Below are 27,459 nucleotides of genomic sequence, written 5' to 3'. Positions count from 1 at the left end.
ACTATGGGGCATCCGTTGTCGGCGGTCCCTCCTCTATAATGAAGCTGCCGCTGGGAGCCAATCATATGACCAGACTAGAGCAGCTTCAGAATAGGTAAGTACAGACATCTTTCATTTGCAGGGTAGTTAGAATAGGCTTAGAATGGGGGTGGAAACTGGTTTAGGTATAGTTAGTAAATGACTGGAATGCCACTCTAAACAAATAAAACAGTACTGAAGAACACAAACTCAAAATGTTAGGTACAATGGTCCATTATTCCTTTATACTTTGGAGAAGCTGAAGGAGATGATTCTCAATGACTTGCTGAACTGGAAGAATAAAAAGAGAAAGACAAAGTATTAGGACATTTGTAGAATTTTTTTGTTCAGAAATAATAATAATAAAAAAAAAAAGTGTTTATTTTTTGAAGAAAAGGAGAGAAGAAGGGGAAGTCTTCCAAAGTCCTATAGCACACTGATAATTTTAGGAAAAACTGAAATGGAAGGCGCACACCTAGCGCATTACCAGAGATAATTTAATAATATATATTTTTTTTTGTGACATAAGAGATATCAGATAAAATGGTGGTGTAAAAAGGTATATATGGTATCCCAAAGATAGGTGGATGCTGCCTTCCTCAGTTGGGGTAATCCGAAAGGAACTAAAAGAAAAACGGAAATGGAAGATGCGCACACCTAGTGCATTACCAGAGATAATTAATAAAAAATGTTGGTACTCACAAAAATGCAACTGACAAAAGGCCATAAACACAGTGCATGGACATGCACAGAACACGGGTGCAACCAACGCGTTTCGGGGGCGCACCCCCGTCCTCAGTGCTAGCCTAGCTCTGAGGAAGGGGGTGCGACCCCGAAACGCATTAGAGGTACCCCGTGTTCTGTGCATGTCCATGCACAGTGTTTATGGCCTTTTGTCAGTTGCATTTTTGTGAGTACCCACATTTATACCAACATTTTTTATTATTAAAATTATCTCTGGTAATGCACTAAGTCCATTTCCGTTTTTATTGTAGTTCCTTTTGGATTACCCCAACTGAGGAAGGTAGCATCCACCTAGCTTTGGTATACCATATATACCTTTTACACCACCATTTTATCTGATATCTCTTATGTCACACCTTGGAAGACCTATTCGCGCTGAAAGTGACTGTTTTTTTTGTATTTAAACTGATAATTTTGTAGCAGCTGTGCACAAACAGTGTCTCTTTAGGCAATATTTTGTGTCTGTCGCCATGCCTATGCAAGGCAAAGTGACAGTGTGCCTCCAAACATCCATACTTTTTTTTATTTATTTTTTATTTAGTGGTATGCGACATACAATGAAATGGTAGCTTCACAGAATATGTTGTACAAACAAAGTAGCATACATATGAACACCGGGTAGTGGTATCTGAACAAAAGATAATAACACAGAAAAAAACTCTGTAAGTATACAAGATACCCAGATACCTAGGAGGTGTAAGACTAGGGCTTTGCCTTGACGGGACAACTGATCACTTACAATACACTAGGGATTAGCCCCGGTACCTATGGAGAATTCGGGTATCCGTGCATGGGGGGGGGGAAGAGTACAATGGGGTGGCCAACTGGGGTTGAGACATTTCAAGTTTGGAGTTAAATGGAAAAAGTGAGTTTAGGAAAGAAAGGAAAAGAGAGTGGGGGAGGGGAATTCATCTATTCTTCTTCTACTCACCTTACCTGTGCTCTCTTGCAGCTCCTTGCTCTTCTGCACTCTGTGAGAATATAGTGAATCTTTAGTGAAAAAAATAGTAGCGCTCTGTTTCATAAAACAGTACCAGTAAAGTGATTATATTAAAATAACATAAATAAACACATACAAATTAACAAGTGGAAGTGAATTAATAGTGCATGTGAATGATCCATTAACATATAAAGAAAGTTGAAAAGAAAATAAATTCATTTAAAAGTGTCCATAAATCACACCAATCTTCAAGTGATTAAGCAGTGATTGATCAACGAATAGTGTCTTTCTTGAAGAAATCTTGATACAAACCTTCCACCACAACTCACCAAAACAATATGCCTCACATTCACATGTTCGGCACAATAGCTTGATTACCCACCCGGGTTGATAGACAATTCCAACGGTGATCACAAATCAATCAAATCCACATGAAAAAATAAATAAAATGCTTCCAATGGTGAAGTATGTAAAACCAATTTATTAAAAAGTGCTCACAAATCCTCACTCATTGTACTCACATGTTATAAAATTCACACAGACACTTCAATCAAAAAAGTTCTCTAATGAAGGAGACTTGCAGTAACATGTGAGTACAATGAGTGAGGATTTGTGAGCACTTTTTAATAAATTGGTTTTACATTCTTCACCATTGGAAGCATTTTATTTATTTTTTCATGTGGATTTGATTGATTTGTGATCACCGTTGGAGTTGTCTATCAACCCGGGTGAGTTATCAAGCTTTTGTGCTGAACATGTGAATGTGAGGCATATTGTTTTGGTGAGTTTTTTCCTTTGGGAGTGGATTCACACGCACATGAGGTGTGGTGGAAAGTTTGTATCAAGATTTCTTCAAGAAAGATACCATTCATTGATCAATCACTTGAAGATTGGTGTGATTTATGGACACTTTTATATGAATTTCTTTTCTTTTCAACTTTCTTTATATGTTTATGGATCATTCACATGCACTATTAATTCACTTTCACTTGTTAATTTTTATGTGTTTATTTATGTTATTTTAATATAATCACTTTACTAGTTTTATGAAACAGAGCGCTACTATGTTTTTCACAAAAGAGTCACTATATACATTTCTATTTAAGTAGCAGCTGTAGGTAATCAAGTTTATCCTGTGCGCAGTGGTGGTTTAGAAAGTTACTAGGGGGCGTTAATTAGCTTTGTTTACCAGCGCTTACTCTGTGAGAATAGCCAGCACCTCCATATATATAGAAGCATGTGACTTGCTCCCCTATAATAATTCCCAAGCCTAGCAGCCAATTACTAGGCCAGAATGCAGTAATGTGATGGGGAGTAATGTCAACATTCACTCAGCTCACTGCTACAGGCAATTTGATCGCCAGCTGCAAAAGAAACTGCAAGGCAGTGCAGGTAAGGCAAATACATGTGGGATGGGGATGTCCTTTGCAGAGGCACTGCCACTTTGTCCTGCACAGGAAAGGTGACAGTTGGGTGGATTTACTAAAACTGAAAAGTGCAAAATCTGGTGAAGCTCTGCATAGAAACCAATCAGCTTCCAGGTTTCTTGTCAAAGCTTAATTAACCACTTGACAACCGAGCCTATTTTGGCACTTCCTTTGGCACTCTCCTTCATGTAAAAATCACAATTTTTTTTGCTAGAAAATTAATCAATACCCCCAAACATTATATATATATATATATTTTTTTTTAGCAGACACCCTAGGAAATAAAATGGTGGTCATTGCAACTTTTTTTCCTCGCACGGTATTTGCGCAATCATTTTTCAAACACCTTTTTTTTAGGGAAAAAACAGTTTCATGAATTAAAAAATAACAAAACAGTAAAGTTAGCCCAATTTTTAGTGGTTGATGCTAATGCTTTGTAAGAAAACAAGAGCCAGAAAAGTCCTGAACTATATGGCCCAAGACAAAATTACAATATTAACAGATATTTAACAATATTTATATAGACCTGCCCTCTTGTGATATTTATAACTTTTTTTTTATTGACTTTATTTTTTATTGGAGTGTGACGATATATATTTTCGCAATATTTACATGTTTAGATATTGTCAACATAATGCCTGATGCCTTGCTGCATGTGGTAGGAAATACAATCACTATTAAGTACACATTTTGGATGGAGTTGGGCATGAACCTAGGGCACTGTTTGCTGTAAGTACACAACTTACCACTCCTGTGGCCAAGAGCTACAGACAGGTCCATGGAGTTGTATCCAGAGTCTGTCTCAATGGTTGGATCTGCTCCATTTTCTGCCAAATACAAGTCATTGTTACATTACACCATCATAAAGAACTGCTCTTAGTCAAACATGCTTTTCTAGCAAGGTATTTACTTTATGCGTTTGCATTATCTGAGTCATAAACATTACACAATTGATTCAAGGAACCAGAATCAGGACAAGTATAAGGCCTTAGTCACAATATGTGCCCAAAACTTCTAACTGCCATTATCTTATTTATGGGCAACTTCATTTTCACTTGGTATGCAAAAAAAAAAACTCTGTCAGTGATATATGTAGCGCTACCCCCGAAGGAGCCTCTGTTTGATTTGGGACCAGCCTACCAAATTACCCTGGCAGTGTCTAGGGGTGTAACTGTGAGAATAGCAGCAGTGAGTGGAGGTCCAGACATCCAATAAAGAGTTTTCAATGCTTTATTGTCCAGGACAAACACGGCCAACATCAACACACATTGGGAAGGTTAAGGTTGATGAAGGAAGAAAAAGAACCATGCGGTATCAAGCCTGGATATAGAACAGAGCAATCAACACTGCTCTGTATAGAACCAACTTTGCTACACGTCGCCACTCTGTTTGGAGTGGGTAAAGTGCCCCCGGACAGACACCTATGATAGGCCTGGCAGCCGGAGCGCCACTTCTGGAAAATACTGGGAGGAACAGGTCTCTCACACAGATCCGACTCTGGGGCCCCTGCCACGGCCCAATTTCAATAGAAGACTTGGGTGAATAAGGAAAAGAGAATCCTCCCAGTAGACTTTTCTATAAAGGGTCCCCGGATGACAGCAAGCATACCTGTCAGTGGTCCGGACACCCGATCCCAGACTGGAATTCTGTCAACAGGCCTTGGAACCCAGTGAAACGCTGAGGTCCCTTCTCTCATCAGGATGAGGTTCGATGCAGAGGTAAGCTCTGGCCAGGTGGGCTGCGCGGCCGGGGTCCATGGATGCGCGTACCCTGAAGGTGGGTACCGCACCTGGAACATGGACCCAGTGAAGACTCCCGAACACATGACCCCTGTCCCAGATATATCCTCCCCCAGCATGCCTCGCGAGGCATAAACTCCTCCAATTGGCTGCTGGGGAAGAATCGCTCCGCCAGAACCCCTCTGGCGCCAACTGTCAGCCAGAGGTGGCATTGCACCCCCTGACCACAGACTGACCCAGTGGACTTTCTGGAACGACAGAAGTCCCCAAATTTAAGTAAACACTGAATGGGAGCAAGGTAACTCTCCCACTCCCCACTAACTTTAGGCGTAGTGCCCATGCTGAAAGCAAGAGGGGGCTACATATAAATAATGCAACAACTCGCCAGTCCATCAACCTTTGGGAAGCTGTCCCAATTCATGTTGCTTGTTCCTGGTAATTCAGATAATACATGAAGTATGGACAAGAATAAGATATGTGCTCTTGAAATATATTGCTTCGCAATAGGAAGAAAATAAATCATAACCAGATTTCAACCTCCTCCCAGTAGAAGTCTTCAATCCATTTCCCTTTCATGACCAGAGATTATTGAAGCTTAGATGCCCAGACAAAATATAGCTGTGCCAGTTACCTGGACTATACCTGTATAAGGAATTGTGCATTAAGGTCTTATAGAGGTGTATTGCAGACGCTAAGTGGCTAAGGTAGAAGTGTAGTTTTCTAAAACGGTCTTCTGTAAACAAAAGTAGCAAATACAATTTTGCTCCAATTGTTAGAACACAGGAATAATTCACTGTAAGCCAGCCTAGCACTTTCTGCCAAGGTATGAGCCCACCTTACTGAAAGAATGCCTGGTTCTGAAGGATGTAAACACTATGCCATACCCATTAAGGCTGGCTGTTAATGAAGCCCTTATACAGATACCAGCATTCATGTTCTTTCGCTTATAAAAGCCAAATTCCACCTAAAAAAAAAATTATTTGATTTTAGTCAATAGTGGATTTTTTTTTTTACTAGAGACTTAAGAGACAGCTCTTCCCTCACCACTCTGCAGCAGCTGATCCTATCGGGGAGGGACGGCTTAGAGAGAGCTTCTAACCCCTTATCTATGGTGTCTTTAAAGACCGGGACCTCATAAACTGGGACTGTCAGGGTCTTATTTAAGTAACAAATAGCTGGGATGAGTCCCATTTGTTGTACAATTCCTCCTCCATGGGGTGCTGGTGAGCAAAAAACGTTTCAGAAATGAGAACACTTTCTCTGGATAAGCCCAATCAGCAAACATCAAGGTTCGCTGTAAAGGACTTGGAAAATTTGGGAGCTGCCAGGACTCAAAACAACAAGTGACTTTTGGGAAAAAGGATTATGGCAGAAGTAACTAAAGGGTAGTGCATGCCACATCCACCAGGAAGTGTGGACTGTGGCCTTCTGTGCATTAGGCAACCCTGGACCTTGAGATTCCTACTAGAAAAGGAGAGTAACCACATGCATCCCATTTGTTCTAAGTCAGTGAAGACCCCTGAGAGCTGATCATGCAGTGCAAATATGGCTGCAGAAAATTCCTAACTTTGACACAAAGAAAATGGAGGATTGCGCCCCTATGGCAGTGGAAATACAAGATATGCAAGAGCATTCAAAGCCAATAAGACCCTTTGGGGGGCAATGCACACTGAAGTTTGTCAGGTGTCCTCCCTACTTAGTTGAGAGATTTGGGAGCCCACCACATAGTTACATAGTTAGTCAGGTTGAAGAAAAAAAAAAAAAAAAAAAGCAAATCCAGTTCAAGCATAAAAAAGTGAATAAAATAAAAAATATCGTACAATCCCATATACCCAATTCTATACCCACAGTTGATCCAGAGGAAGGCAAAAAAAAAAACAGCATAAGCCATCCCCTGCCTCTCTGCCTGCACAAGGCCATGGCTTGCTGAGGTTGGATAGTTTATGTGATGTGGCTGGGAATCCCGTGCTGTGTAAATTAGGTGCTGCAAGACACATGTACTTCACCCATGGATCGAGAGATACATGCTACGACATAATCAGACACGCACATTGTCCTTTTACCACACCGCCACTGCTGTATGTTGCCACAGTGTGCACCGCCCAGAAATTGACCTGACACAGGGAACGCAGTCAGGGGAACTTCCACATTGCTCCACTATAACAAAACACATTCACCAGTTCATAGCTGCCGGGCCAGTACACACAATCTTCACTCATCACAATGGCTTGCCCCTCAGGGTCTTGACTCCCCTCTATGGGGATCATTAGTCACAAAAAAGTGCAGCGCTCTCCTTCAATATAGTGCATTCAAATTATAGTGCATAAATAAAAATCTAAAAACAGTGTGAAAATCATCTATTATATAATAAATTTACGTGAGCTCATCTTTTCTTTTAAACATATATGCAGGCCATAATAAAACGATTCAATGTCCGTGACATTTATTTGTGGACTGTATATATGTTTAAAAGAAAAGATGGACTCATGTAAATTATAGATAGATAATTTTTACACCGTTTTTAGATTTTTATTTATGCACAATATTTGAATGCACTATATTGAAAGAGAGCGCTGCACTTTTTTTGAGGGGGGGGAGGGGGAGAGAGAGAGAGAGAGAGAGAGAGAGAGAGAGAGAGAGAGAGAGAGAGAGAGAGAGAGAGAGAGAGAGAGAGAGAGAGAGAGAGAGAGAGAGAGAGAGAGAGAGAGAGAGAGAGAGAGAGAGAGAGAGAGAGAGAGAGAGAGAGAGAGAGAGAGAGAGAGAGAGAGAGAGATTCATTGCATTTTGTACAGGTGGATGCATAGTGTTGCTAGCTGCCTCCTATATTATATAGAGTTGAGTAATAGGTGGTTTATACACAGGGGGCCATATTCTCAAAGAATTACGCCGGTGTATCAGCAGATACGCCGATGTAAGTCCGAATCTAAGGCCGTCGTATGTTTAAGTGTATTTTCAAACTGAGATACACTTAAACATGCCTAAGATACGACGGTCAGCGCCGTTGTATCTTAGGCTGCAAAATCTACGCTGACCGCTAGGTGGCGTTTCCTTTGCGGTCAGCGTAGAATATGCATATGACTAGTCACGCCGATTCACAAACATATGCTTGCCCGTCGTAGTGTTTTTACGTAGTTTCCGTAAGCGATGCACGGCGTAAAGATAAACATGCCCCCTAGGTGGCGTACTCAATGTTAAGTATGGCCGTCGTTCCCGCGTCGCAATTTGAAAATTTAACGTCGTTTGCGCAAGTCGTCTGTGAATGGCGCTGGACGCCATTTACGTTACCGTCAAAACAAATGACGTCCGTGCGACGTCATTTAGCGCAATGCACGTCGGGTAATTTTCCCGACGGAGCATGCGCAGTACGATCGGCGCAGGAGCGCGCCTAATTTAAATGATCCACGACCCCTACCAGGATCATTTGAATTAGGAGTGCTTGCGCGGGAGGACTTTACGCTACGCCGCCGCAAGTTTACAGGTAAGTGGTTTGGGAATCAGGCACTTGCCCGTTAAACTTGCGGCGGAGTAACGTAAAGGAGATACGTTACGCCGCCGGATATCTACGAGAATCTGGCCCAGGGATAGCGCAGAAAGTTTTTTCACATTTATATATGTGGATCATTGCCTTGGAACTGTAGATCTTCCTGCCAGCAAGGTCACTGGGTATACTGTACCCTGGAGATCATTGCCCGCAGGGTCCAGCATCAACTGCCAGACATTACAGGCCATTTCCGGTCTTTTATGCAGGGTCTGAATATAGTTTCCCTTGGCCTGCTGGCTGTATCGACTGATCTAGAGTCCACCTTTGCTTCATCAGAGGTGTAAGGAACAGGCCCAGATATATAGAAACCAAGTACACGAGAAAGATCTTCAGAGAGACACAGGGAGGCATATCCATCACCTTAGGACTCAAACAAAAAACTGATGCTTAGCTGAGATGGGAAGGGTTCTGCCTGGGCACTCCTGCCTTTTTTGGCCAGTATCTTTTCACCCGAAGGTGGTGGCATAAGCCAAGTAGTTATGATTATGAAGTCCTCTGGTCCTATCACGTTCAATAAAAAAAAATAAAAAATAATGCCAATTCTGCACATGGCTTAAAGGCGTTGTAAAGGTTCGTCTTTTATTTTCTAAATTGGTTCCTTTCAGCTAGTGCATTGTTGGTTCACTTACCTTTTCCTTCCATTTCTCTCCTAAATGTTTTTTTTTCTTTGTTTGAATTTCTCACTTCCTGTTTCTCCTCAGTAAGCTTTCCACTATCATCCGAGCGGTGGAAAGTCATCTAGAACAGCTTACTGAACACCTTACTGAGGAGGAACAGGAAGTGAGAAATTCAGACAAAGAAAAAAAACATTTAGAAGGGAAATTGAAGGAAAAGGTAAGTGAACCAACAATGCACTAGCTTAAAGTAACCTACTTAGAAAATAAAAAAACAAACCTTTACAACCCCTTTTAAGTGCATGTAAACTCTAATGCTATCTCCTTGATATCTGGACTACAATATCCTCCCTCCTCACACTTATTATTTACAGTAAATATTATGGAGAAGAAAGGGAGGCATTAGGAGGTCCCAAAAGATACCTTAGGACAGGAAACAAGTTAATGGTAGAATTATCAGGTTAAAATAAAGGAGAAAAATAAAAATAAATAAAAAAAAAAGAGAAGTAATGCATGTAATGCTTGGGTTTTGATAAATGGTAACTATTTCAGTAGTTGTAAGGGTTATTTCCTCAACTCACCTAACAGGATCTTCACACATTTCACGTGATTCCCATGTACAGCATACAGCAGTGGTGTTCCTCCATTCTAAAGATATGAAAGCACAAGATATATGGTTAGAGCAGCGACTTCAAGAAATCAGACTTGAGCTTAGTGTGTGTGTGTGTGTGTGTGTGTGTGTGTGTGCGTGCGTTTGTGGGGATAGGAAATGAAAGTAAAGAAAGGGGGTCTTTGTTGGGGGGACATTTCTGGTCTAACATTTTAGTGTTTATATGGTCAATGATGAACAGTCACAGTTTGAGGCAATAAGTGGGTCCCAAATTTTATACAAATAAAAGTAATGTCCTATTGAATTGTGGTTGTTTTTTATAAACCATACATGCATGCAGGACTTCCGTTCATCAAATGGGGTGGAGTTCTTTTTCAGGCCATTGAAATTGTTTGCTTCACTACGGTAATATATTTTAGTTTTAATTAGGGTTGTCCCGAATCCAACTTTTTAAATACCGAGTACAAGTACCGATACTTTTTTTTTTAATGTCATGTGTCAGTATTTTTTTTTATTTTACAATTTACATTTTTTACAATTTTTTTGTTGTTTTTTACAATGCTTTCCTGGGGGGGGGGTGGATGGTGTCAGGGTGTTTTTTATTTGAATTTGTAATATGTTTTACAATTAATTATTTTTTATTATTTATTGCAATATGTTTTTTTTTCTTAGCCCTGTTGGGGGGCTTTGGTGAGATATCAGAAGTCTTAACAGACCCCTGACATCTCCCCTTTGAGACAGAGAAAGGGACTAAGGACACGGATTCCCCAGTCCCTTTCTTATCTGCACTGAAAATGAATGGACAGGAGACAGAGGCTCCTACCCATTCATAAACTGAAGCATAACGATGATTCAGTTATATGAATGAACAGAGTCAGTGATCACTGACTCTGTTCGTTCGGAAAAGGTAGGAGCCGGCTCCTACCTCCGCTCTCCATCCTGACAGAGGGGGCGGAAGAAGACATGGAGGGTGACACTGAGCACAGAGGGGGACATGGAGGGTGACACCAAGCACGGAGGGGGAAAGCAGCAGCACGGAGGGGGGACACGGAGCATGGAGGGGGAGAGCAGAACGGAGGAGGACAGCAGCGGCATGGAGTATGGAGGGGGAGAGCAGAACGGAGGAGGACAGCAGTGGGACGGAAGGGGGGACACGGAGCATGGAGGGGGAGAGCAGAACGAAGGACAGCAGCGGCACGGAGGGGGGACACGAAGCATGGAAGGGGAGAGCAGAACGGAGGAGGACAGCATCGGCACGGAGGGGGACACAAAGCGCGGAGGGGGAAAGCAGCACGGATGGGGGAACTGGAGGAGGATACAGGGACAGTAAGGTATCGGGTGAAGCATCAGAGCATTTTCCGAGTACAAGTACTGGGGAAATGCTTGGTATCGATACCGATACCGGTACTAGTATCGGTATCGTGACAACCCTAGTTTTAATATAATTAGGTATTTTCCAGCACTGTGCTCGGAGCTCAATAGCTATAATGCACCCAAGATTAATAAAAAAAAAAAAAAAAAAAGTACCTCTTGTGTAGACATCTAAAACACCCGAGACTGCATGCACGGTCAGCTGCCCCGGCATACGCAGAGCAGCCACTCAAGTGACTCTATAGTATTTCTCTTTGCTCCATTTTCAGACACTACATATAAGGTTATATAGGGGGGTGAGGGCAGGGGTGGAGATGCAGGGCCAACATAGACAGCAATAAGACACAACAGAAGAGGAGAGGGCTCTGATGTGAAAGGAGGATGGGGGCTGAGCTAGAAAGTTGACTCTCCCTGGATTAATCAAATGTATTAGTAAATTCAAAAGCTTGTTGCAAGTGAATAAATGTTTATGGAAAGTAAAAAATGCAGCAAGCAAAGATTTAAAATACTTGATTTTTCTGTGTTTTAACCTGCACTTTTTTAAGTTAGTGGCAGGGCTTTACAGGGTCAATTCAGCATTCCATGGGTATAATTTGTATTCTACATATAGCATATTTAATTGGCCACAAACTGCTGGGACAGAGCTTGACATCTAACAGAGCAATACTAAAAAAAACAAAAAAAACAAAAAAAAAACAAAAAGCTTTTGGATTCAAATAAAAATAATATGGTAGCCTCCTTTTGGATACATTAGTATGCATATTTAAATTGATTTGGAGGTTAAATAATTGTAAAGCTCTTTATGGTTTTGCATGCATGACTAGAAAGCTACTGGTAAGAAGTAGTGGAGGGAAAATATTGATTTCTAGGAAATGACAGTATACTACCAAGTTAGATAAAAAGGAAAATTCCTGAGGATGACGTGACAACCTGCAGTGATAAAAAAAAAAAAAAAATAGGAGTTCCTCTCTAAACTGCAGCTGTCGCAGCACTCACTGGGTACATTATCTCCCTTTGAATCCTGGTGTGTGTGACCCTAAGACTCTAGACATTTGCTATCCCACATGTACAAGTTGGTGCTTGGGGCGCATTCACAGACAACCCCTTACTTTTTCAAAGAATGGGAGAGGGAGTTGGGGACTGAATTTTCTCCTCCACAAATTCAGAAAATTGTGCACCTGGCCCACATTTCCTCCATCAGTACTTGCATTCAAGAATCCTTGTATACATTTCTGACTAGGTGGTACAGAACACCCTCTCGCCTTACTCAGATATTTCCAGGGTCTTCTCCCAGTTGTTGGCGTGGCTACATCCAGTGTGGTACATTCCTTTATCTTTAGTGAGAGATTGTCCAAAGATTAGGGGGCTTTCTGGAATTTAATAATTCCTTGGATTCAGAAAACATCCATATGGCCAATTAAGTGTAGGCTTGAGGAAAGAAGGCTAGGACAGCCGCACTCCAAAGAAATCCTGGTTTATTAACCACTTCCATACCAGGCACTTACACAGCTTCCCGCCCAAGCCAATTTTCAGCTTTCAGCACTGTCGCACTTTGAATGGCAATTGCGCGGTCATGCTACACTGTACCCAAACAAAATTGGCGTCCTTTTTTCCCCACAAATAGAGCTTTCTTTTGGTGGTATTTGATCACCTCTGCGATTTTTTTTTGTTGCGCAACAACTAAAAAAAGACTGAATTTTTTTTTTTTTCTGTTAATTTTTTTGTAAATAAGCTTTCTCTTTCAATTACGGGCACTGATATGGCGGCACTAATGGGCACCGATGAGATGGCACTGATGGACATCGATGAGGTAGTACTGACGGGCACAGATGAGGTGGCACTGATTGGCGGCGCTGGTATGCGACACTGATGGGCACTCATAGGCGGCACTGATGGGCACACATAGGTGGCACTGATGGGCACACATAGGCGGCACTGATGGGCACACATAGGCGGCACTGATGGGCAGCACTTATGGGTGGCACTGATGGATACTTATGGGTGGCACAGATGGGCACTGATAGGTGGGCACTGGGCATGGATGGGCACTGTGGGGTGGCACTGATGGACACTGGGGGGCAGCACTGATTTTGCCAGGTTGCCAGTCAGTGCCCATTTGTGGGCACTGATTGGCATCTTTTTTTTTTAATGCTTTTTTTTTTTTGTGGTTTTTTTTTTTTTTTTTTTCACCCTGGTGGTCCAGGGTGGGCATCCCTGGTGGTCCTGTGTGGTGATCCGAGGGGGGGCTGCGCTGATAAACAATCAGCGCGAACCCCCCGTCAGGAGAGCCGCCGATCGGCTCTCCTCTACTCGGGTCTGTCAGACGCGAGTGAGGAAGAGCCATCGACGGCTCTTCCTGTTTACATCGTGATCAGCCGTGATTGGACATGGCTGATCACGTGGTAAAGAGTCTCCTCCGGAGGCTCTTTACCGAGATCGGAGATGCAGGGTGTCAGACTGACACCCCGCATCACCGATCGCCGCGATGCGCGCCCCAACGGGCGCGCGCGGCATGAAATCCTGCAGGACGTTCTCGAACGTCCTGTCAGGATTTCATAACCACTTCCCGGACGTAAATCGGCTATAGGCCGGGCGGGAAGTGGTTAAAAGTTGATCACAAAACAACATGCCACGGCCAAAAAACAGAAAAAGCTGACGTTTCGCACTATAACTCAGTGCTTATTCATAGCTGGTGTACAATCTGACAAAAGGAAAATATATACTCTCTACCAAACATTGAAAAAGGAGGTCCTGAGAACAAATCAATCAATCAACTGATCAGTTGATCAGAAACTCCTGTGAATGTGGCCATATCCCAACAAACAACCAAAAAGTGTCCCATGCACGCCCACCACAAACCTGCAATCGCCAAATGGTGTAATTATGTATGCATATGTTAACCCTAAAAGGTTGTGTGGTGTTGGCCCTAAAAGATCGGCCAATTAAGTGTACGCCCCTTTAGTTCCTCTTCCATGAGGTTAGGTCTTTGGTTAGGCGATACAAAAAGAGTAACTCCATATTGTTGATTGCTGCCAAATGCCTGATCCCAAGATACTGTAAACAAGCCGTTTGTCCAACACTAATTGAATGGAAGAAATAAATTACATCATAGTGGCTTAACACTGGGGGCTCACTGTTCAGAAACAGCTGTACTGTTTCCGTGATATTTGGTTGGGGTGGATCTACTACTCCGGGGAGATTTCCCGATGCCTAATTATATCCTTTTCAGACATGGTAGCTACCCCCCCCCCCCTAGGCCCTGACTTTAGTCCCTGTCGGAGTTAGAGGCCCTTACGCAGTTTTAGACGCAGTGGAGGCATCCCTAAATACTTAAAGCCGAGTTCCAGCAGGACCCATGTTTATTAAAAGTCAGCAGCTACATAAAGTGTAGCTACTGACTTTAAAAAAAAAAAAAAAAAAAAAAAAAAACACACACACACACTCATCTGTCCCTCGGTCTAGCGATGCGGCCACCCGAAGCCTCCATTCTCTCCCCTGCCGGTTCACAGCATTGCAAGTGTGTCACAGCCGACAGAGTAGCGATGTGCGCCCTGAATGGCTGGGCAATCTTCTGGGACCTGTGACGTGTATTGATTTATGTGCGTTTTTCTTATTATATCATTGCTTTGTACAAACCTTTAATAAATAAAGATTATGTATAAAAAATAAAATAGAGAACACATAAAAGCATGAAATCTTACCCAGTCATATTCATTGACATCTACTCCGCACTCCACCAGCATTTTTACTATATCCGTGTAACCTTTGCTACAAGCTAGTGACAAGGCACTTTCCCGTCCTTTTCCAAGGATTTGAGGATCGGCCCCCTAATGTAAACGAGAACCATGTATAAATGGTTTAGCTGAAAACAATAGCAAATATTACCAACAACAAAACACGTAAAATACACGTCTCTCCTATAGTTTTTAAAGTGCAGACAGTACACTGAGTGACCATATTACTAGGTAAGCCTGCTTCTAATACAAACACACAAACAGAAAATAAATGGTTACAACTTACATAAAACAAGGTAGATATGGTCAAGAAGTTCATTAGTTGCTTAGCCAAATATTTGAGTGGGAAAGATGTGTGAAAAGGAAAACCAAAGCAAGATGGATGAAGATTGATAAAGTGTAGCCTGATCTGACCAATGTAGCTTTCTACTATGATAAGCAAATGGTACAGTAAAAATTGATCTACGCAGCATAAATTGGGGATGCATGGATAGAACAGCCGAAAATTAAAAATATCAGCTGAAAATAGCGTTACTGGCGTTTTGCCGATTTAAAAAAAAAAAAAAAAAAAGTGCCCATAATGGGTTCTCTGTTGCGGGCATTCGGCCACTAGCAGCTGTCCATTGGGCAGTGTATGAAGGGAGTAGGTGTATCTGACATCTTGGTTACGCCCTGCCCTCTTCTCAATAGGGAGACATGGGACAAGTTGTCCCCTCCTCCTTCAGGGTGCAGGCACTGCTGCACAGTGAGGATGCCTGGGCTTTGCAGTTGCGCATGCGTGGTGGTGGCCGCGCCATCGGCTGAGGTCATTCGCGATGCTGTTCATGACAGCGAGCATGCACTCACCTGGCAGTTAGGAGCATATTTAGGGGGCTAGCTATATGGGAGAGTGGGCTGAGTCTCTCCTGGATGGATGGGTTCTACATGTTATATGCTGTATATTCTAAAGGTGAGCAATATCAGCTGGAGATCTTTCCAACTGCATACCTCTAATGGACATTGGGATGGTGCATTATATCAAGTGGTTAATTGTTCTGCAGTATATAAGGATGGACTTAGTGGGTGTCACTACTTCCTCCTCCTCAATATCTGAAACTATTTGGGCTTGCTCAGATTGTCTGGACTATTGTGAATGCATCATCTGGTGGGGATGGATACATTCCCACAAGCTTAGCACATGGTTTGATTGTTCTCTAGTGATCTTTTAAATATTCTAAAGCATTATATGAAAATCCTCCCCCTCTTTTTGCTCATCCAGATAATAGTATTTGGAGATTCTTAAAGCAAAAGTGCTGGCCTTGAAATCTTATCATATCTTACCATCTGGGATGTTTATATCCCCCCTTCCCTGCCTGGATTAGTAATTTTATGTTGCTGGATTCTATTTTTTAAATTCATATTCGTTTAAAGTGGTTGTAAACCCCTTTTTTGGACTTCTACCTACAGGTAAGCCTAGAATAAGGCTTACCTATAGGTAGTGAAAATACCGTTAAGGAGATATTTCACTTGTAGTCCGCCAAAAAATTTAACGGCGCATGCGCGGGGAAGAAACGAAACTCTGTGCCGTTTCTTCCCTAGCCTGTGCCGTTAATGGCGGCTCCGGCGAATCACAAAGCCAGAGTCCGTGGCCTGGAAGGAAGAGGGGCACACAGTATATATATATTGTGACAGGAAGTCAGGTAAATCTGTGGGTGTTGTCACTGATGGGAGATACATTTCTGCCTTGTTTAGACGATACACAGATGGTTATCGGGCGTCGGCTACAAACGTAGCCAGAGAAAGGCTAAAGGCCGTTGAAAAACTTCAGCTGTTCAGAATGAGGCAATTAAAGGCCTCTATAAGAAGTCCAGAGGGTTACCACTAATTGCTGCATCACTCCTAAGGCTGAGTGAGTAGGAGAGCAGTGCCAGAAGGTCTTCTGTGGAGGTGAGGAGAGGATTGATTTTTTTTGTGTGAAACAAAATCAAAAGACTATTGTTTTGTGCTGTATGACCAGCACTGTCTACCCAGCAGTAGGCTGTGTTAGACTTCATAGATAGGTTCCTGTGTGGAAGGTAGATGCCCAAAGTGGCTAGAGTTTATTTTATGTTTTGATTTTGTTTATGCTGTTTGAATGCTTGCAATTGTTTTCCAGCAAGATGGAAAAATAAACCAGAAACTTTGTTTTCAACCGTCTTCGACTGCCAGTCTGTATAATTTCAGTGTGTGGTGAACCTATCTAAGGGGTCACACACCCCGCTACTGAGCTAACCCCTCACAATATATTATATATATATATATATATATATATATATATATATATATATATATATATATATATATTTTTTTTACTGTCTTTTTTGGTGTCGGTTTTTGGCCAAGTGCATCCTGAATTTTTGGCTTCGGTACATAATTTTATTTTGGTGCACCACTAGCATGAATATATCTATTTTTATTAACAATTTAGGTTGATGGTGGGGAGCAGTTGAGCTTTTTTCAGCGCAACACAGCAAGCAAATACTTAGATACAGTTGCCGTCTTTCTTTGGGAATCCACTGGGGGTCAATGAGCACTGAAAACAAATAAATCAGAGGCAATATGCAAGACCTATATGACAACAAGGACAAAACAGCTGGCTGGCTTAAAAAGGACTGAGGAGAAGAAAGGTACCTTTTGCAACAAAACACATAATAACAATATCCACATCTAATTTAATGATTACATTTTGTAGAAGGAATTCCACCACTGCAATCTGCCCATGTGCTGCAGCCCACATCAAAGGAGTAAAGCCTTCTTCATCTGTGAGATTAATCACACTTTCTGTAGGAAAAATATCACTATTTGAGTACATCTTATGACAAGGAAACACATGCACAAACTGCCTGCATAAATACATCCACCCATAAGGTTTTATATTAACTGTTGTAAAGCTTATTAAAATATAATACAATACATATGAAAGACTAGGTATATGAAAGTCTTTTTTTTTTTTTTTTTTTACTAGAATATGCATATTAAAAACAGGGCTAGACTTATCTACATATGTTCTATATCCTCACTATGTCTACTATATTTCCATTACCAGTAAGCCAAATAAAACAAGCATTGACAACGGCAGCGCTCCAAATACCTGAATGATGGGAGGAGCTCAATATTACTTCATCACTGGGGTTTTCTAACTGCATAAAGAAACAGAGAACCACCGATAATGAAAGAAAGTGTAGGCTAAACTCTCTACAAGATCTTGCATTACCTTGTTCAAGTCGGCTTGCCAAATAGACCATCTCCCCTTGAGCAGCCAGCTGATGAACAGACAGGGCTGTAGAACACACATGAACACAAACATATTCAATATTACACAAACTGAAATGCTACAAATCTATTTGAGAGTGTTTTTAAACTAATCCTTTGCAACAAGTCATACAGCACATTTATACATTTTAAACTGAAATTTTGTATCTGTATTTATACTATGCATTCAGACACTGTCTCTGATTAAAATCAAGGAGTCCAGCTCACTTCTGGTCCATTCACATTGCGTTCAATTGTGCCCTGATAAAGGGAGCGTTTTTGGACCCCCAAAACATGTTGGTACTCTTTAGACCAGTGGTTCTCAACCTGGGGGTCGGGACCCCCTCACGGGTCGAAAGGCGATTTGCCAGGGGTCACCAAATCCTGGGCTGTTCCTGAAGCCCGCACCACTCTCCTAGCCTTTTTGCGACCGAGCCAGAAACACAGTGAGTAACACTACCTGTCATTAGAGTTGCCATTAAAAGTCCCCACTACAGTTCTCAGATCAGCAGATGACCTTGATCAAGAGCACCTAAGTTGGCTGATCAGAACTCTCCCCAGCATTGCCACTGATCTCAACTCCCTGACCAGCACTGTTACTGATCCCACCCCTCACCAGCACTGCCACTGATCCCACCCCCCACCAGCACTGCCACTGATCCCACCCCCCACCAGCACTGCCACTGATCCCACCCCCCACCAGCACTGCCACTGATCCCACCCCCCACCAGCACTGCCACTGATCCCACCCCTCACCAGCACTGCCACTGATCCCACCCCTCACCAGCACTGCCACTGATCCCACCCCTCACCAGCACTGCCACTGATCCCACCCCCCACCAGCACTGCCACTGATCCCACCCCCCACCAGCACTGCCACTGATCCCACCCCCCACCAGCACTGCCACTGATCCCACCCCCCACCAGCACTGCCACTGATCCCACCCCTCACCAGCACTGCCACTGATCCCACCCCTCACCAGCACTGCCACTGATCCCACCCCCACCAGCACTGCCGCTTATCTCATTCCCTCCACCAAAAAAAGGGAGAGAAAGAATAGGATGGGGAGAAAAAAAACAAGAAATTAGGATATAGAGAGATAAAAGGGAAAGAAAGGAGAACAAAGAGAAAGAGGGGTACAGCCTAAAATGTACCATAAGGGTTTTAATACTGTACGAGTGGAAGGGACCCAGGGAGCGCTAAATGCCCGTGAGTTTGGGGGCGCAAATTACTTGGCCTGCCTTGGGTGCTGACAACCCACGCTACGAAAATTATTTTGCTGTTAGGGGTCCCCACAACTTTGGAAAATGTATCAAGGGGTCACGGCACCATCACGGTTGAGAACCACTGCTTTAGACTATCATCCTGACTTTTATTGGAAGAAAGTTGAACCTCTTAGCAGTGGTGTGGCGCTTCAATTTCCATTTCTGTTACATTCACTACAAAGCCAAGGAGTCCGTGGAGATCCTGTGGGATGTAGAAGCTGCATGACCGGGAACCAGATTATTTATGTCAACATAAATACTTTACTATAAATACAATAAATATGTGCAGCGCATGAATCTCTTATTATCCACTATTGATACTATAAGTAAATAAACATATCACCATATGTATATATATATATATAACAACCAATACTTCAATAAATATACATCTCAATCAATCAGTGCATAAAAAACATTGGTAACCTTAAAGTAATATTAAATGCAATTTTTATTTTTTTAAATAACAGACATATTATACTTACCTGTTCTGTAATGTTATCTCACAGAGCAGCCCCAATTCTCTTTCCCTACTAATGCTCCTGCCCCCTCCCTCCTGCCAAGCGCCCTCAGAGCAAGCAGCTTACTCTGGGGGCACCCAAACAGACTTGCTCCCGAGCCACTGCTCTGCTTGCCCACTCACACACAGTGCCGCGGCTGGGCCCCACCTCTCGATCTCCTCATTGGCTGCGATTGACAGCAGTGGGAGCCAATGGCTCCCACTGCTGTTTCAGCCAAAGAGGAGGGAGAGTCCCCAGAGAACCGAGGCTCTCGTGCACATCGCTGGATCGCGATGGGGCCCTGGGGGGTTGGGGGCTGCTGCACACAGAGGTTTTTTTTACCTTAATGCAAGTATAAAACCTTCTGCCTTTAGAACCACTTTAATCCAAGTAATTAAATATGTATAACATTTTTGCTGTCATGTAAAAGATCAAAACCAATTTTAAACTCTCCAATCAATCATCTTCCCTCTGGATAGGAACGCCCATTCCCCGCGGGGAGTCGGAATCTTCACTATAGGATTAAACAGTGAGTACGGGGCAAAAAAATAAAATAAAGGCATACTTTAGCTCGCGCTACTATGCTTAATTTAATGCTAGAAAAAAATAAAAAAAAAATTATAGGGTGAACCCCCTCTTTAACTTCAAAGTCCCTTGTAAAAAAAAAAACAAAAAAACAATCCAATAAATCCTCAATCTTGTGATTTTGCCTCTTCTCTTTTACCACCACTCAGGTGTAGATAGATATGCGTTCACCCTTGTTAACTGACCCCTGACCTCAAAGGAGGTCAATACAGGCTTGTGATCTATTGTAGCAGCATCCAGCTTTCACAAGGCACAAATCCCTATTGGGTATCTTTTGGCTCCTAGCTTACAGGAATTGCTCTCTCCCATTAAACCTTTATGTGTGTAATCCTCAATAATATAAAAAAAAAAAAAAAAGAATAGCGATCTTGATTCTTTAATGTTTAATCATGCAGCTCTACACAGCACCAGACTCCATCCTCCCGGCAGCAGGTACGGCTCTCTCTTGACAGTGTGCTGATGTCACTGATTGACAGGCAGACCCAGTTTAATGCATATTGTCCTAGTTGGACTAATGCCCCGTACACACCATCACTTTATGTGATGAAAAAAAAAATGACGTTTTTAAAAACGTCACTTTAATTGACCGTGTGTGGGGGAAAACTTTGTTTTATGTCTTCTAAAAAACGACCAAAAAAAATTGAAGCATGCTTCAATTTTATGTGTCGTTTTTCAAAACGTCAACTTTTACTTCACAGAAATTGACCGTGTGTAGCAAAAAACGTCGTTTAAAACAAAGTTTTTTCACCCGCGCATGCCCAGAAGCTACTTATGCGAGCTTCAATGGAAAAACGTGGTGGAACGTAACCTCGCTTTGCTAGAACATTGTGAGAAAAACGATGGTGTGTAGGCAACTTCGTCTTTGAAAATTGAAGTTTCAAAAACATCATTTTTTACTTCACAGAAAATGTCGTTTTTTTTCATCACATAAAGTGATGGTGTGTACGGGGCATTAATCTTTACTTAAAATACTTTAAGATGGCAATAAGATAACCTTAAGGTCCAGCACTATTTTTCCCCTACTTTCATCAACTAGAAAATTACCAATATCAATACAATTCTAAAAAATATGCCATCACCTTTATGTCCTTCAGTCTCTGGAAATTTCTAGTCTGATCTTTTAGTACCTGAGCTGTACTCCTGCTTCTTCTATTAGGTTTCCTCCCACAGAAGATTATGGGAATCCCTGACATTAAAATATAAAGCCTGGATTGTACTTTGCTGCTCTGGAAGTGTGGTGTATGGTTTGATCGTAAGCTTGTTGGATATAATGGCTTCTTTCTTGCAAAAACACAACACGGATTCTGTTCCTTTAAAGCAGGGATAGGCAATTAGCGGACCTCCAGCTGTTGCAGAACTACAAATCCCATGAGGCATAGCAAGACTCTGACAGCCACAAGCATGACACTCAGAGGCAGAGGCATGATGGGACTTGTAGTTTTGCAACAGCTGGAGGTCCGCTAATTGCATATCCCTGCTTTAAAGCATGTTACACAGCTCAGTGCTTGTGCTGTGTAATTTGGCCCCCTGTAACACCTGTAATACCTGGCCAATCCTGCCAGTTTCTCCCCTCCCCTCTGCAAACAGACCAAGATAATCATGGCTGCTGAGCCCCTGACATTATGGTCTGTTTGAAAGCCTCCGTCATCCGCAGCCTGCTCTCCTGTGTCTGCCCCCCCTTCCCTTCTTTGCGTGTCATCTAGTGACAGTGCCACCCCACCCCCCTCCTGCTGCAGGAATAATGTTTATATACTATCTGTTCTTTATGCTAAAAGAGTGCACCGCTGTCTGTGTTTCATTACAAAAATACCTCCTTCACCGTATCTCACGGCGGCTCCCAGCAATCATGTGACCGGCCGTGTCACCTCTCTCCACCTTGTGTCCAGCTGACATCAGCGGGAAATTCTTGGCCCCACCCACTGCTTCTGCAGGACAGGCAGAGAGGAGACACGGCCGGGAGCCGCGGTGAGATACGGTGAAGGAGGTATTATTTTAATGAAACACAGACAGGATAAGGATAACAACCACTTTAAGGACAAAGGTTATCTGGGTTGAATAATTTTGTGCAATTGTTATTCTTTCCCCCACCAAACTGGAGAGTATGGGAATTCTCCCCCCACCCTCCAATCTGAGTGTGCAAGTTTAAGAGAATACAGTATAAATCTAGATCTTCCAGCAGTCAGATCATGCATTCATATATAGCTAATCTCTAACAGCATAAATTAAAATGAAAAGAAAAATATAAAAATAATACTGCTTACAATTCACTAGCAGCGGGGTGGTCGATATCTCATTGCCTCGATGTTTATTTGTCAGTGTAGTAGACTGCTTGATGGGAGAAAAGTGCTTTGTTGTTGATGGTGTGTACACATGTCTAACTTGTATACCCGGAGACGGTGAAGTGTGTATATTGCATTCAGCTGAAAAGAACAATAGATTTTATACATAAGATAAATTATGTGGTATATTTGTTACAGACACACTTTACAAGATTGTTCTAGGGGACAGTCAAAAAAATAAAATAAAATAAAGTTAAAAAGGAACTTGAGATTTTTCAAAGACTGTAAATTGGCGCCATGACATAGGTGACATTCTACTCTATGTAGAAAAAGATGCTTAGAAAGCCACTGCTGCAATTACATACACTTTCCAATTACTGCATCAGTGGTTTGTCTAATGAAGGAAATATGTTCCATAAATGGACTGTGAGTACTAATGGCATGCTAAACCATGCAGTAGATAGGAACCACAGAAACAGACCAAGCAGGTATTAGGAGCTGAGAAAAAAAAAAACAATAAAGATTGTTTTCACAATATCAGTTGTAAGCCCGAGAGCCCCTTTACCATATGTAGGTGAGAAACCTAGGTGACGCATACAGACAGTCCAAAATCCTGCCAGCCAGTGTCTCAAAATTGTTAGTGAACTCCCATTACACACTTGTACCTACAGGTAAACTTAGAATAAAGCTTAACTGTAGGTGCAAGGAATCTCTCCTAAACATGCACCATTTAGGAAATATTCAGTGACTCTGCAGTCGGTGACGTCACTGGCGTATGCGCGCTGAAGGAACGGCATGCTTGTGCTGTTTCCTCAGAGGTCTGTGCCATAACTGAAACTCCTGTGTATGTGCGCGGGAGTGACATCATCGCGGCTTGGCCATTTAAGCGGCTAGAGCCCGCGAACCCGGAAGGAAGGAAGACCAGGTGAAGATAGAAGCCCTGTCAGCAAGAGCGTCGTTCTAACGTACGTTTTTATAATGTGCCAGTATGCGATATATACTAGCACATTATGACATTACCTTGCAGGGAGAAGATTTTATTAACGCTTTAAATATTTAAAAGATGATAGACAATATAAACAAAGTAGACAAAACCAACCTTTAAATAAGACAGAAGCTACTTCCAAATCTGAATTGACTTGATCTTGAATATTTTTACTGTCTTCTTCATTTAGAGACTTCACAAAGCGAGAACAGACATTCATGTCAAATCTGTTTGGCAAAATGAACTTCATTCCCATTGCCACATTCTGAGCCTGGCCTTCTTCTGTGCTCGAGTCCATAACATGTTCTACTTTAATGTCAGGCATGGCAGACAGACAAAAGCTGACACAGTCCTCCCCCGGCAGCTCCGAGGGGCCCTCCAGACTGTTTAAGGTAGACATGGCGGATCTGCGGTTCTTGCACTACCACTCCTAAATCTGCATCGTAGGACTGGAATGTTCCAATTCTGTAATAGATCTGAAAAAGAATGGACAAAAGGTGTCTGAAACTGTAGAATTCATTTACATAATTTTTTTTTTCACTGATGCCACGTACACACGATCGGGCTTTTGTTCTATATTTAAACTCCGATGGAATTTCTCCGATGGCCATACACACGGTCGGAATTTCAGATGGACTTTTTCCATCGGAAATTTTGATCTTGTGAATGCGGCATTACTCTTAAAAACAGATTTTGCATGACCAATTACTTCTAAAAATCTATTATAAAGCATTAGCTGTAATGTGTAGAAACACTGGTGGAGCTTTGTTCTGGTGTAAAGCATTGGGCCAGCCCTCATATCTAAATACTAGACTGATAAGACAGTCAATAGTCCACTGGTCCTGTAATGTGATGACACCCATTTTCCTCTACCCTACCCATTGGTGCAAACAGAAATGTATATATGTTAAATCTTACAAAAGTAACTTTGCTTTTAGTGAACTTTACAACTATACACTATGTGGCCTCTGCTGCCATCACTTATCTCTGATCACAGATTTACCTACCCCCACTATGATGACATCTTCCAGGGAATAGCAAGTTGATGGCAGCCTATGGCCTTCTAAATAAAGTGACATTAAAAGGTTTTTTGTTTTCCAAAAAAACTAAATACGTCTTATTTACCTGCTTTGTACATTGGTGCTGCTCTGTGCAAAACCAATCTTCCTCTCCTTGGATCCCCTTCCGGCACTTCTCCTGCCTTTAAATCCCCCCCACCCCCATCAAAGCTGCACAGCACTGGACTGAGATTAGGCTCAGATAAGTATTTAGCAGGGGCTAGGGGGGAGCTGCTCCCAAGAGGGGTTTTACCATAATGCAGAGAATACATTTAGTCTTTACAACCTTTTTAAAGCTTAAATGTGACTGTAATATTACAGTCATTATCAAATCGCTCCTTGTATCCTGCATTATAAGGGCTTGTGTCCCTTTTTTCCCCATTTGTACAAATGGTGGCTGCTGTGTCTGCTCCTTCCTGGGCCACCAGTCACATAATATGCCTATTGAGTAAACTTTCCCAGCAACGACGTAATTAAGTCACAACTAGCTGTAATGGGGGGATCTGAGAGTCTCACACAGGTCTGTGCGTGGCATGCTGAGAGGCTCAGCCTGCTGCCAATCAGGAATGTGAGTGGATCCCAACATTACTTTTGGGATTCTTGCAGAAGATGGGGCAGTTCTGTGACGTCAGCTGACAGCGGGCTTTAGCCTGCTGTTTGCTGATTCCAGGTCACAGGAGTGCACGAATAATCCCTGTAACTCAGAAGAGAAGTATGGCCCGAAAAAGTTTAGGCCATACTTCTCTTTTAAGAAATGATAAAAGTCTTGCAAATACCTCATTCTGGATCCCTTATACAGAACTCACTGTACTTTTCATGCTTGCTCCCGGCCGCAGTGAAAGATCAGAATGAGAAGCAAGCAAGAAGCTGACAACGCATACCTGAATACAAAATGTGCATGCTGCTGCTCTATTGAGGCTCTCTGAAGTAGCTACTTCCAATCACAGTACTAAACACTTTAGCTTGAAACTGCCGCTCGCCATTACAGCAGATCATAGTATGGATGTATACATACGAAAGCCTCAGTCGCTTCTCGGGCAATGCCCCCTGACATGTTTCGCCCCACTTACTGGTCCCAATAATTAAGCCCCAGTGGGTGGGGTGAAACATGTCAGGGGGGCATGGCCTGAGAAGCAACATTGACTGAGGCTTTATACATCCATACTAGGATCGGCTATGGCGAGCAGCAGTTTCAAGCTAAAACGTTCATTGCTCACTGAATGAGAATCCCTACTATCCGGAGTGCCATTGGGGCTCTACACCTCAGCCTGGAGCAGCACCAAAGTACTTAAGACCCTATTGACAGTACTAGACAGGCTTCTCTAGCTTGTGTTGGGGTACCTGTACTGGTTAGTTGTACTGGTTAGGAGAAGGCCTGTGTTGGGGTACCTGTACTGGTTAGAAGGGGGCCTGTGTTGGGGTACCTGTACTGGTTAGGAGGGGGCCTGTGTTGGGGTACCTGTACTGGTAAGAAGGGGGTCAATGTTGGGGTACCTGTACTGGTTGGGAGGGGGTCGGTGTTGGGGTACATGTACTGGTTGGGAGGGAATTCTTTCCTTAATTTACATAATATAACTGGGTACTAATATTTATAGGTAAAGTTAATCCGGGGAATATTCAATTGCCTCTCGGGGGATCAGGAATGAATTTTTTCCCCTGCTGTAGCAAACTGGATCGTGCTCTGCTGGGGTTTTTCGCCTACATGTACTGGTTGGGAGGGGGTCTGTGTTGGGGTACATGTACTAGTTGGGAGGGGGTCTGTGTTGGGGTACCTGAACTGGTTGGGAGGGGGCCTGTGTTGGGGTACCTGAACTGGTTGGGAGGGGGCCTGTGTTGGGGTACCTGAACTGGTTGGGAGGGGGTCTGTGTTGGGGTACATGTACTGGTTGGGAGTCGGTTTTGGGGTACATGTACTGGTTGGGAGGGAATTGTTTCCTAAATGTACATAATATAACTGGGTACTAATATTTATAGGTAAAGTTAATCCGGGGAATATCCGATTGCCTCTCGGGGGATCAGGAATGCATTTTTTCCCCTGCTGTAGCAAACTGGATCGTGCTCTGCTGGGGTTTTTCGCCTACATGTACAGGTTGGGAGGGGGTCTGTACTGGGGTACATGTACTGGTTGGGAGGGGGTCTGTGTTGGGGTACGTGTACTGGTTGGGGTCTGTGCTGGGGTACCTGTACTGGTTGGGAGAAGGCCTGTGTTGGGGTACCTGTACTGGTTGGGAGGGGGGCCTGTGTTGGGGTACCTATACTGGTTGGGAGGGGGTCTATGTTGGGGTACCTGTACTGGTTGGGAGGGGGCCTGTGTTGGGGTACCTGTACTGGTTGGGAGGGGGCCTGTGTTGGGGTACATGTACTGGTTAGGAGGGGGCCTGTGTTGGGGTACATGTACTGGTAGGGAAAGGGTATATACTCGTTGGGAGAGGGGGTCTGTACTGGGGTACATGTACTGGTTGCGGTCTGTGTACTGGTTGGGATGGAGCACAATGAACATCATTCATTCTTACGCTGACATGTCATCACCACTACGAAAACATACAGCCCACCATTATGACTCTCCTCCTCACCAATTATTTTACTCCATAAACACCGGCCGGCTATTCGCTGCTGTCACTCACCTCTGCGGACTCCTATTGTTATGTTGTTGTCTGACGTCACATCCGGTGCGACTTTACCAGGACCGAGGGGCGGGGAGGTCGGTGTCCTGTTATTTGTAAACGAAGAATTCCCGGTGATCTAAAACACGGGCACTGGCAGGGCTGGTGACCAGGC

General features: G+C 43.0%; 1 protein-coding gene across 2 annotated transcripts; it reads right to left on the bottom strand.

Annotated features, from left to right (window-relative positions):
• Positions 1-236: 236 nt before the first annotated feature.
• On the bottom strand, positions 237-27,432 carry ANKRA2 (ankyrin repeat family A member 2). Of its 2 annotated transcripts, none has more exons than XM_040341447.1 (9): positions 27,255-27,432; positions 23,738-24,099; positions 22,621-22,779; positions 17,971-18,036; positions 17,440-17,537; positions 14,706-14,831; positions 9,605-9,671; positions 3,876-3,956; positions 237-309 (listed from the first exon to the last, which is right to left on the bottom strand). In XM_040341447.1, the coding sequence occupies exons 2-9, from the start codon at positions 24,021-24,023 to the stop codon at positions 254-256; spliced, it is 939 nt and encodes a 312-aa protein (XP_040197381.1). In that variant the 5' UTR covers positions 24,024-24,099; positions 27,255-27,432; the 3' UTR covers positions 237-253. The 2 variants fall into 2 exon arrangements, with proteins under 2 accessions (XP_040197381.1, XP_040197382.1); XM_040341448.1 differs by having other exon boundaries at positions 27,306-27,432.
• Between the last annotated feature and the right edge of the window lie 27 nt (positions 27,433-27,459).

Source organism: Rana temporaria, chromosome 1 (genome assembly GCF_905171775.1).
Source record: "Rana temporaria chromosome 1, aRanTem1.1, whole genome shotgun sequence".
Lineage (NCBI taxonomy): Eukaryota > Metazoa > Chordata > Amphibia > Anura > Ranidae > Rana > Rana temporaria.
Note: the sequence above shows the minus strand (reverse complement) of the source record. Positions and strands in the feature narration are given on the sequence as shown.